The sequence below is a fragment of the Stegodyphus dumicola genome, chromosome 4 (assembly GCF_044657685.1).
Source record: "Stegodyphus dumicola isolate Sdum_Otavi_A_Nest chromosome 4, ASM4465768v1".
Lineage (NCBI taxonomy): Eukaryota > Metazoa > Arthropoda > Arachnida > Araneae > Eresidae > Stegodyphus > Stegodyphus dumicola.
In genome coordinates, this window is record NC_140771.1 from 14,758,697 (window position 1) to 14,772,197 (window position 13,501).

Consider the following 13,501-nt stretch of genomic DNA (forward strand, 5'->3'; position numbering starts at 1 on the left):
TTTCGAGCTTTGGTGACAGATATATCGCGCATGCACAGCTGTTTCCCGCTATGATGGAACAGAGCCACATCTGTTGCAGAGAGGTTTTCCTTCTTTACAATACATAGTTTTTTATTCTAACCTTCATGGTACCGTATACTAGGATTAAACCCATTTTGTTTTATACGAGAACAAGTACTTTCTTTAGTTCATGCACTGCACATGCGATTCTCGAGGTTACTGGAAACTAAAAGTTGCGGGAATCTTGCTTTGCCTTTCTAAAAAGACAATCAAATTGGAGCTGCGAAAATTGGCTCTATGCCAGTTGCCCGAATGATACTCACGTGATACACAATTCGCCAAAAAAGTTATCTCTTCTGACATTGGCGCAAAACTCGCCTTTTTTGGCGGGATCGTCGTATGAAATTCCCTGACTTTTCCAGATTTTGACTAAAACACTTAAATTCCCTGACTTTCCCCATCATTTTTTGGTCAATTTCCGAATTTCCTGACTTTTTCCGGTTTTCCAGGTAGCGTGGCAACCCTGTATATACAGTCAAAAGTCGTTAATTCGGACACCCATAATCCGGAATGATCTATAATCCGGACCTTAAAGCTACAAACTTTCTGCACATGAGTCGTGTTGCGCAGACTTTTACGGCTGCGAATATGCATGTGTGTAATACGTTCACGCTTGTGTGTTTAATGTATAACGGATGGTATAAGCCAAGCTAAAATTATCTAATTCAGTTAATGTTGCAGATTGCGTTGTTCCTGAATCTTCGAATTGGATCCGGCTTATTATTTTTTGTAGACAAGCTTGAACTTTCGATTATGTCAAATAGAATTTCTGATATGTATTTACTATTATGTAAAGGATCTACACAAAGCGAAAGTAAGTCCATTAAACAAAAAGTGGAATTGCTGCAAAAAATGGATAAAGGCATAACCTTCGTTTCTCAAACCATTACGAAATCTGTTTATCAATTTCACGCTGCTCTGCGGCCCGGGGGAAGGGGGGGACGCTGAAACGCCACGCCGCACAATGAATTGGAAGTTAATCTGTCAATACTATCCTTATATTCAGTGCAGATGTTTTTATTTTATTTCGCTTATAAATTGACTAAACTAACTAAAATTACTAAATGTAGTATTTCATCTCGATGTACTCTGTCTTTGATATGATTAAAATCAAATTCCTCGTCATTATATTAATTCGCTTCCGATAAAGAAGAAAGTGATACAGAGGTTATTGAAAACGAAAAAATTTCGATTGACAAATTAGTCGGTATTCTCGACACAGCAATTATAGGACTTTAACAGCGGAACTTTGTAACTGAAGAAGAAATTATGTCTGTTTATAGAATTAAAGAGAAAGTATTATCATATAAAACGAAGCAACTTAAACAACTTACATTGAAAGAAATGTTTAATAAAGTAAACAAATAAATATTAAGCTTTTTTTTGTAAATTTTGATACCTTTAGATCATAATTGTTCTTTATTTCATAAATTAAGGTTTCATATTTTTAATTTTATAATTTCTGCATGCCATCTTACCAGATTTAAACTGATGATCTATAATCCGGAAAAATCAATAATCTGGAATTGCCGAAGTCCCGACGAGTCCGGATTAACGAATTTTGACTGTATATCTTTTTTTGAAGCTCGCATAAATTTATTAACAAGATGTGTTAATAACACAATATGATCCTTAAATTGACATTAATACCTCACATACTTATAACCTTTCAAATGAAAACATTTACTAAGTATTAAATCAAAAATTGGGGTATTAAAATACTTGGAAAAAAATATAAAATATACGAGGGCCATCCAGGAAGTAGATTACGTTTCCGTCTGTGTCCGCTAGGGGCGGGGCTAGCGCGGCCATCTTGGGGTCAGAGCGTTGCGCAGCTCAGTCTGCATCTAGCCGTGCTAGTGAGAGGTTCGTGCTGTGCTCCGTTCAGATACTGTGACGGTTTGAAATGTCTGCGTTAATTGAAAATCCCGCGAGCTGCGAGGTGCGCTCAGTAATAAGGTTTCTGACTGCAAAAAACTGTAAACCGATAGAAATCTATCGGCAGCTTCGTGAAGTGTATGGGGACAACATTATCACTGAAGGTGGAGTGCGTCAGTGGGTCATAAGATTTCAAAATGGCCGAACCAATGTTCACGACGAAGATCGAAGTGGGAGACCCAGCATAGTGACCGCCGAACTTCTCGAAAAAGTCGATGCTAAAGTCCGTGAAAATCGAAATTTCACAATAACGGAACTTTCTTTGAGTTTTCCACAAATTTCGCGAAGTTTGTTGCACGAAATCATCAGCGAAAAGCTTGGTTACCACAAGTTTTGTGCAAGATGGAAGGCAAGAAGAGGTAACGAAGTGGTTGAAGGCGCAGGCGGCCGAATTTTTCGACGAAGGAATTTCCAAGCTCGTACATCGCTACGATAAATGCCTTAATTTGTATGGTGACTATGTAGAAAAGTAGTATTTGAGTGTGGCTTTCATCTGTATATAATAAAATTTGTTTCCTATACTTTGTTTATTTTTTTATTCCAAAACGTAATCTACTTTCTGGATAGCCCTCGTACTACGGTAGCAAACAGAGCCATATGCGAAATTTCATGAAGGCAATGCTGCTAAATTTAAAATTTTAATTTAAATTATATTAATGTATGTAATTTTAAAATACATGTATTCAAAAGATGGCTATAGTATTCACATTTTAATATACTGTTAAATATCATATAACATGTAAAATAACAAAATGCATGTACTGTAGTTGACTGCATATAAGACGCACCTTTATTTAAATGGCCACACACAGGGAAAAAAAAGTTTCAATAGCATGGTTTCTTTTAGGTCTCGCGTTTCGTAAAAGCCAAATAAACAATTATTGAATGCAATTACCTTCACGTATAAGACACAGGTAAATTTTTTTAGACCAAATTTAGGAAAAAAAGTGCATCTTATATACCATCAAATATGGTATTCACTGAATTTAAATTTATGATTCTCAATAAAATCAATGATTCAATAAAAAGCTTTATATTTAGAGTGATTATTGTGATTATTTAAATTATATTAATGTATGTAATTTTAAAATACATGTATTCAAAAGATGGCTATAGTATTCACATATTAATATACTGTTAAATATCATATAACATGTAAAATAACAAAATGCATGTACCGTATTTGACTGCATATAAGACGCACCTTTATTTAGATGGCCACACACAGGGAAAAAAAGTTTCAATAGCATGGTTTCTTTTAGGTCTCACGTTTCGTAAAAGCCAAATAAACAATTATTGAATGCAATTACCTTCACGTATAAGAAACAGGTAACTTTTTTGAGACCAAATATAGGAAAAAAAGTGCATCTTATATACCATCAAATACGGTATTCGCTGAATTTAAATTTATGATTCTCAATAAAATCAATGATTCAATAAAAAGCTTTATATTTAGAGTGATTATTGACTTTAATGTACCGTTGATTTAAAAAAATAATAATTCCTTTTCTTACTTTATTTCAACTGCGAAAAAAAGCTGTTTACGTATAAATGCATTCCTAAACAAAGCAATTATTCTTAGTGCATAAGCTCGTAACTGAGCATATTAATTTTTTTACAAGTATGAAATAATGAATGAAAATACTAAACTAGAACTTCAAAAAACTAAATTCTTGATATCTTTACAACAAAAGCATTTGCAGGCCACATAAAATTGCTTCAGGGGTCGCATGCAGCCCTGACTTTGAGAACGCCGCACGATAAGATGCCACCTCTGGTAGCAAACTGTAATCACTAGAAGTGAAGTGCTTGGAATGCACATACATTCTTGATGGAATGGATTTTTAAATCCATAGTACTCTATCCTCTCTTTAATTAACAAGGACATTAGATCCAAGAGAAGACTTTCTTTTAGATACAGAAATTTATCTGAATTTTAGTTCTAGAATTTTAGAATCTTTTGAAGTATACTGAGGCAAAAAAAAAAAAAAAAAAAAAAAAAAAAAAAAATTAGTTTATCTTTTCTGTTATACACCATTTCTGAAAAACTCACTTTTATACTACACAAAAACAGGAGGACAGTATCTGCATCAACAGTTTGCAGATCATTTTCAGGAACAGTAAACCAACTGCACTGCTTCTCTCAATGCAATTGTTGTTTTAGTCACTTTACTACTAGAGGGCGAGCTTTTCACTACAATTACAAATAGAGAGAGATCAAATATAAAGAACCTTCTAAAGATAACCACTTTTCAAAGAAACTAATATTTCTTGGAACATAAATAAGCACTTCATAAATGATGATTAAAATTTCTCTTTAAGATGACTCTCTCTTAAACATTTCCAATTCTTATTATAAAACTATTTTCATGGTAAACAATATAGTCAATAATTCCTGGATCATTAATTATTTTCTTAGTACTTACATTTTGATACAGTTTATTTTACAGATCTGATTAGATAGTTATGAATAGCATTCTTTAAATGATTTATCATATTCCTAAATTCTTTAAAATAAATGCATATCTATTTATCAATTCATTTTCATCTGAACATACAACATATCAGTGTTGTCAATGTATGACAAATTAATGTTCAGTTGATGCCACAGAAGTTCATTCAGCTTTTGACAGCATTAATCACTTTTATTTCAAAACTGATAGTTGAGTGCATGTAGGTATATATCTTTTTTCCCCCACCCAAACTTTATAAATCTTAACTCATTAATGTTAAATTAAGCTATCTGTAAAACAAAAGGTATAAGCATTACATGTAAAAACATGATCAAAAGTTACTGAAGATTCTGCTGGTGGTCTGTCACACATAAAATTGGATGATAAATGACTGATTGTAAAAAGATGATTTATCTACTTTTATGACATTTCAAATATTATTTTTTAAAAAGTGATTAGCTACAGAAAAATTCGAGTACATATAATTCATTTGATGAATATTTTAATAGTAAGAAATGATTTTGAATTTACTAAAAACATAAAAAAATAACTCTAACATGTTTAATTAATCATTAAGTAACTTACTTTAAACTAAAAATAAACAATTTATGAAGGCTTTATAAGTTTTTTTTAAAGCTTTAACATAAAAAATGCATAATGTAAAATGCATGAACAGTTTTCCTATTTTAGACATAAAATCTGTCTTCTTCATTTTAAAATATCTTTCACCTACAATATTTCAAAAAATTAAGTTAATATTTTTCCTAAGTTTCTTTTTTTGCTACAAAGATGAGTATCTTTGTAATTAATTCATACTTTTATTAATAAAATAGCATTAATAAACTGATATACCACACTTCTGCTTCAGTATTTTTTTAACAAATTCAAATAGGACAAATCCATTATGAAAATCAACTGTCACAATCATTAATAGTTATTTTTCAAACACTATCTCTCCATAGAAGAAGAAAAAAAAAAAAAAAAAAAAAAAAAAGTCTGAAACTGGGGATGATCATTTTAAAGTGTTCATGGTATTTAGAAGAAAATAATTGTGGATAATTACTTTAGCAAATATCAAAAGGACAAATTATTTGCATTTCATGAGAAAATATAAAAATTACTCACAGAAGCACAGCCTTTCGTAGTTGTAGTTCTTCATCCCCTCCATTTTCCGTGTAGTTAGGAATGACGTCTAATTCAGTATATCAAATTACGTTAAGCATAATAGTTGTGAATATTTTTATGACTGAGAACCAAACATTTATATCAAACCATTCTTTAGATATAACTAATAAGTTCTATTGTATTTTAAAAGCATCTCATTATGTTGTAATTATTTTTAAAAGTTTACTAACAATTAAGCTTGAGCTAAATATCACATATTTAGCTCACATCACATAATAAATATAAATCCACATCACATATTTTTGCAATATTCTCTCAAGCACATTAACGTCAAATTATTGCAGTGATGACTGATAATCAATTATTCTTTATCAATTATTATCTTTTCACACACTGCTTTGTGTATGAAAAGGTTATTTTAATGCTTTTTAGATCACACATTGGCAATATTTTCTGCAAGTATTTCTACACATAAAGATTAAAAGCACAGCACTTCTGGGCCTCATATAGACTCACATTATAGCTTCGATAAATTATAGCAGAAGCAGTGAACTGCATCGAAAGGTCTGCACAAGTTAATGTATACTGCCAATAAATAGGATCAGGATAATATAAGCTTATATGAATATATGAGTATATTTAATTTCAAATTGAAAAGAAACTAAAGGATACTGAGGTTCTCCGTAAGTCACAGTATTATCATCAATGACATCTACATCAACATCTTCATCTTCATCTGCTACGGCATTTCTAGTAGATTGTCCATGAAGAGCTAAATAAAATATTCACAGATAGCATTTATAATAAAATATAGCAAATGTGTGTGCATATATAACACAAAGTAAAAAATATATAAATAGAATTTTTAACTTGTATTAACCCTTGTAACTCTCCATTTCAATTCGGTTCTTTCTTTCGGGTTTTTTTTTTTTTTTTTTTTCCCAAACTAAAAATAGCAGCTGCTCTGAACTGCATCATTTCAAAATTAATACATGTTATTTGATTCTTGCATTATGTTCATGAGGCAGATGTTTACAAAGCACTTCAGCTAATAATGATTTAAATTTGGGAACTGAAACTTATTATCTAATAGGGATTAAATGTGAAATGACACCAACTCATTCTGAAGAAAACTTTCATCTTACTTATGTTGCATTCTCTCTCTTCTGTCCTGCCAAATTGCTTAATACTTTTTTTTTATTTCATTGAAATTAGCTGTTATGAAGATGTAGAAAATATACAATTGTAAAAAAGAACAGGAACATCATAATGATTATGATATATAATACATGTTAAGAATATGCTTCTCAAGAATAAAAAAACTTTAAATTGGTTACAGGGACTGCTATATTTAATGATCCAATTTTCATCATTCCATAAACCAAGTTCACTACTCTGTTGCAACATCAACATCTACATTATTATCCTTTTCCCCCAAGTTTTTAAATTTTTTTATTTTTATTGACAGATATTTTAATGCTAACACAGATAAAGTAGTGCAGTAAGCATACCTGTTGTGGACCAGTTACTATTTGCTGGTTGGAAAGAGTAATTTTAATCAACTTAAAATTTTTGAGTTTACTCATACTCCACATTTTGAAGAAATTACTTTACTTTTTTTTTTTTTTTTTTTTTTTTGTTCGTTTGTTTTTTCTTGGCTGTTCAGATTGATATAGGGGATAGAGCTATGTAATTGTTTTGAAATGATTGATTTTATTTTGGTTTTTTTAGATTGAAAATTGCATAGTAACAGAAATATTAATCTGTCCTACCAATTAATTAGAACAGGAAACTGAATTATTTTTGTCCAACTTCAACGATAGCAAAAATAGATCAATCTGTCTGTTGGCCATCTAGCTTAGGCTACTTCACTTTTGCAAAAGTCCTTATTTCATTTTTTACTAATTCTCAATTTTTTTCTTTTGCATTTTTGTTATAGTTTGGAAAGTTATAATTTAGTATTTAATACAATTCAATTTCAATATATTTTTGCTAATTAAAAACAATAATTCCTTTTGTTTATATAGTATTTATATTTTTTAAGATTTTCTTAATTTCTTTTCCTATATATATAAAATCAAAAGAAAATTAAAATAATAAAATATATAATAATTAATATATAAGTAAAACATATAACAAAATATGCATTTTTAATGTATAAATATTATATGTACAATAAAAGGTGGACTACCTGGAAAGCTTGGAAAATGCCAAATGCCAGATATATGAAAATACTGAATAAATAAAAATATAAAAAAATACAACTCATAGTGAAGCCAAACAAATGGTAGAAATTTGCAGTTTAAAATAAAAAACACAGCCATTTTATTTCGTATCAACTTATTATCAAATGCCTACAGTTAAAATTATGCAAGATTTAAAAAAATCCATTTCAGATACAAAAGGTGACATATTTCGTAGGCCTTAAACATACTAAAGTAAAACAGCTTATCCAATTATGGAATCCTGTTCACCATGAAAGCTGGAAGAGCTGGAAACCAAACTTGCACCAATCATTCTGACAGAAGTTAAAAAGAAAGGTCACTCTTTACCTACTTTTAGATAAGCAACAGATACAAGTTATAGATACAGCATATAGAAAACTTGAATCACTTATCATAACTTTTCATAATATTTATGAAGTCCCATGCTGTGCCCATTAAAGCACTCTTTTCTTAATGCCAGGATCCTACAACACTAAAAATATTCCACTGCAAAAAATATTCCATGGAAGGCAGGTCCCAAATTTTATTTATTTATTTATTTTATTTTATTTTATTTATTTATTTTGTTTGTTTGTTTGCTAAAATGTGACAGAAAAACAAATAAAGCAATTAATTTACATCTTTCATAACAAAAAATAAACCAGCTTATCAAGAATTAATTGGATTTACAAAGGGCCAGCTGCAGAGTCAGTGCAGCTACACCAAGTGGTAGAATACAGGGGTGGAAAAATTCTTAGACTTTAGAAAAACTTTGAGCAGCAAAATTTAAGGATGGTTAAATTTTTAGAACTTGAGAGAGGCACGATGTGATCGAATTCAAAGGCAGTAAAGGGTTTAGAATTTAGGGTCTCCAGACTTAAGCAGTAGCAAAATGCCTAGCACCATCTCTAGGCTTACAAGAAACTAAGATGAAAATTTTATGGTTGTGTTGTGACATCTCACTTATCCATTATTGGTATCAAACAGTGTCCTATATATGCTTTATAACACCTTTATAAGTCTCTCATTTTCTTTATTTTTGGAGGAGTATGTTTCAAAAATTTTAAAATATTCTAGTTATTCCACTTAGATGAATGCTGGATAGTCAGGCTTTTACTGTATATGATGAAATGCAGTTATGTACATTAAAAAAAATCTGAAAGGTTTCAGATTTTAACAGTTGTCCAAAAGGGTTTGTTAAGGATTTTCTATGCTCTCGCTGAGAACCCAGCACACCAGTCTGCTGTTGTACTTGCTCCTGTAAACCCATACATTTTTTGGCTTCATTATTAAGCACTATTTTCTTTGCACTTATGCCACAATCAGTTCAACAGCAAAATTTCAAAAACTTTAAAAGCAGCATGTGTTTAGAATTCCGAATGAAATATTAAGTGTTGGCATATATTTTTCTACTTTTTTCAGTTTTTTCTCAATTTATCATATCAGAGTACAATTTTCTTAGTAAGATGGCTTGCAAAACTTTTTTTTTGTCTTTTTATTATTAACATTTTGTGTATTAGATTTATTAATTAAATATCATGCTCTTTGGACTTATGCCACATAAAGTTCAGTTGAATAACAAATTCAATAATATTCAAAAACAGTATATTTTTAGAATTTCCAATATACATAGTCTTGCACACTAGCAACAACAATGTTTTAATCCATACCGCGTTGCCACTGCTTGCTTTCAAATCGTTCAGTTTGTTAAAAACTCATTTAATTTTTTACGTTATTCAAAATTTGATGGCCCTATGTACCATCATTTTTTCACAGTGCCAGAAAAATACATACATTCAAGCAGATCCTTCATTATTTAATGTCTTTAAAAATAACACAGGGCGATAATATTTCATGGCACCAATTTGAAAAGTGATTCAGACATTTAAACTGCCAAATTTCATTTCGAGACTAATAGCCTACTCAGGCTAGTGCCCTTTTGGACTAATAATGATGATGATAATTATAATAACAAAGCTGAATAAAATTATCTTTTATTAATGTTACAGAGTAATAAAGCATTAAACTTTGAAAACTTTAAAAATTAACTTTAAATTAAATTATTTGCAGACAATAGTAACACCAAAGTAATTAAACTGGCAGAGATAAACTAACAATAAGTACAAGAATAAAATTCTCATAAAAAATACAGGAAAATGTTTGCTTAGAATTAATCCTATTCAAGTGGTCTGATTTTGAAAGCAAAAAGTAATCATTAAAGGAAAATGGTAGCAAACATTAAATGTGATACATGAAATCTTCTTGAGAAGTATAGACAGTCTTTTTTTTTATTTTTCTGTAGAGGTCATTTTCTAAGACAGCGTAACTATCAGTAACTTTCAATACTGGTGGTCATTATGTTCTAAAAAATATTGGACAATTTCAGAAGTTGAACATTTCACAATAATTACAATACAAAGTCCAAGATCCGGACTCGTCAGGACTTCGGTGATTCTGGATATTAGATCACCAGTTTAATGCTTATAAGATGGCATGTAGAAATTATAAAATTAAAAATATGAAATTGTAATTTATGAAATAATGAACCATTTATGGATCTAAAGGATAACAAAATTTACAAAAAAAAAAAAAAAAAAAAAAAAAAAACTTAATATTTATGTATTTACTTTATTAAACATTTCTTACAATGTAACTTGTTTAAGTTGCTTTTTTGTGCTAATATTTTCTCTTTAATTCTGTACACAGACATAATTTCTTAACTCAGTAACAAAGTTCCATTGTTCAAGTTCTTGTAATTGCTGTGTCCAGAATTTCAACTAACTTGTCAATAGAAATTTTTGTGTTTTCAATAACCTCTCTGTCAACCCTTCTTCACTATCGGTAGCGATATTTTCTGAATCCAGAACCATATTACAGATTTCACGTCTGTTTATTGATTGATAATTGGGGCAATGTCATCGCAATGAAAAACTTCTGTTGCATCGCCTTCATTTATTACCGCTTCTCCACATTTCTTTAAAAATTCCATTAATTTAATCTCTGGTTTAATGATATACAAATTCTACAATATATTTGCATTTTAGCACGTGCACTATTCTGATATCCATGGGTTGAATGATGGGCGTACAATTTGGAGGAAAGACTAATACGGATACATTATCTTTCACTAAAACTTTAAGTGAAGTATGAACCAAACAGTTGTCTACAATCAGGACAACTTTTGAGTCGACAGGTAAATTAACCAAATTCTGCCGAGCCTCGGATATGAAACGATTTTCAAACCAATCATTCATTAACACTTGTGTCATCTGTGTTCTTTTATTTGTACGATATATAACAGGAAACTTTTAACCCTCGAAGTCTGGCAATTTTTCTGATTACAAAAACTTTTCACTTGTGCGTTCCTGCCGCATTTACGCTAAAATTGCTAGTCTAGAGGTTGCCAAGGTATTTTGCCGTAATGTATTGCCAGAAAAGACCAGTTTCATCAGCGTTGTAAATTTTTTTCTTGAGAAAACTTTTAACTATTAATGAGTTCAATGACTTCATCTCCAAATAGTACAGCAGCTTCAGTATCAGCTGAAGTTTTTTTGCCTGAATTTCTTAATTGCCTTATACCATGGCGATTTTTAAATTTGGTTTGTGCACTCAGTTCTTTTTAAGTTCATTTTTTAGTGAAATATTTTAGATTGCATCATTAGCATTTGACCAGTCAATGGCATGCCCTCGCTGCGATGCTATCTGACCCATTCAATTATCACTTTGTCATGATCTTCACTTTTAACATAACGAATAACTTTCTGTTGTTCATCACAAGTGGGGAGTCGGAATCCACAGAAAATTCAGAAAGTTCCTTTTTCTGTTATCTTATGTTATATGCAGTTAACTTTCCAATGCCATACTCCTAGCATAATTTTTCTTCATCCATTTTTTGCAGCAATTGCACATTTTGTATAATGGACACTGAAACATGCTTTCGCTTTATAGATCCTGTTACAGCTGCATAGTTAGAAACTCTTCTCAACATGATTGAAAGCTGAAACTTTAATTTTCATCAAATTGCTGAAATAAAAACAACCTGGAAAAAATAATTAAGCTGGATGAAATCAGAAAGCTAAGGAACAGCGCAATCTGCTACATTGGCTGAAATTCCTCGGAATCAGTAAAGTATAATTTTAGCCTAGCTTAACAGCATTCGCTACACATTATTGGCTACGTGTCATGAGATTGGGGATGAAAGACAAGTTGTTCCGTTAAAACTTTTTTTCTTCTATCGCGCATTGAGACAAGTAAGCCTGATTGTATTAGTTAAGCTATTTCTTATACTTCCATCTATTTCTTGCATATGCTTAAGGCTTTTCTGAATCCTGAATAAACAAATTCCCACATATACTTAAGGGTTTTTGAGGGTCGGCGCTAGATTTCTTACCACCTGATGCAGTCTCTGCAGGTACTAAATTCTACTAACAAGCGCCTAAGTTCTAAATTTTTGTGGCCCCTAAATTTTGGGTCACAGTGCCTTCCTTAAATTCTAAAAATATTTTCATCCTTTAATTTTTGTTGCTCAGTGCTTCTCTAAATTGCAAAAATCTTGTCTTCAGTAAATTATGCCGCTCGGTACGGGTATATGAGCTCTGACGCCAGTTCTGGGTTTATGTGAAAAACAAATCAGTTATTCTTTAGCGCTAATGTAATCTTTTGGCCTATGAATATCATCAACAAAATCTATTTTCAGCATATGGAAAGAAACTTTTGTTAAATTTTTCCTCGTTAATATTTCTTAGCACATTTAAGTTAAATCTGTAATCATTGCCAAGCTTAAGAATGTCAACATAAAAGGTTACCATACTCTATAATATATATATATATATATAAATCTTTGGGCATCTCCTGTATGAGCCATTGCTCAAGTTGTCAGGTGTTGATAAACATACGGTGATTGGCGTCAGGGATATAAAGTATTATTAGGAGTAAAATCAATGATGTTTCTATATAGAATGTTTCAGCCTGAGATTGCAGCTACAGAGCCAAATTATTGCTCACATAAATTTATGCTAAATTATTGATTCTTCAATAACGAGGTATTTATTTAGTGCCTAAGGGAAATTAAGAATCAGACTCTTCACGTGTTTTATCTGCGGGGAAAAAAATCAAATGCGTATGCATAAAGCATTTATAAAAAAGAAAATATATATATATATATTGGCGGTTTTGGGGTCCGGATTTTAGATTATTCCGGATATTGGACGTCCAGATCTCGGACTTCGTACTGTAATAATAGTTATACTATAGTCCACAGTGCCAGCAAAATATATTATTTCCAACAAACTCCTCTATATAACTAGACACTGGAGTCAAAATGCTGTATTACTTAAAAAAAAAAAAAAAAAAAAAAAAAGATTGAAATTGAAATTTACATCTATAGCCTCCAGGAATTAAACTAATTGCTCGAATTCTGGTTTGATCTGCAAAGTCATACTCTTCAAAGTTTTCATCATCATCAATAATAATGTCTTCTTCAGCAAATTCATCCTAGCAAGGAAATGATATAAGAATATTTATGTGATTTATAAAACACAGATGTATTATACAATACAGAAAACTTTTACATATCACAAACCATAAGTAGAAATAGTCACTTTCAGTTAAACAGCTATCCTGCTCAGCTTAATTAAGAAAATGATCACATTCATTTAATGCTAAAATTTCTGTAAAAATCTATTATTTCCTCGATGAATCATAAATATGAGTCAGTAATCT

The 13,501-nt window shown here is 30.7% G+C and overlaps 1 protein-coding gene across 2 annotated transcripts in view; it reads right to left on the reverse strand.

The window, feature by feature from the left end:
• Positions 1-13,501, reverse strand: part of LOC118204174 (E3 ubiquitin-protein ligase RNF220-like) — a 97,343-nt gene that overhangs the window by 31,788 nt on the left and 52,054 nt on the right. For both annotated transcript variants that reach the window (XM_085814589.1, XM_035376502.2), the window contains exons 7-9: positions 13,159-13,273; positions 6,249-6,348; positions 5,577-5,657 (exon numbers count right to left, since the gene is read on the reverse strand). In XM_085814589.1, the coding sequence (XP_085670715.1) occupies positions 5,577-5,657; positions 6,249-6,348; positions 13,159-13,273 (296 nt within the window). The remainder of the gene's footprint in view (positions 1-5,576; positions 5,658-6,248; positions 6,349-13,158; positions 13,274-13,501) is intronic.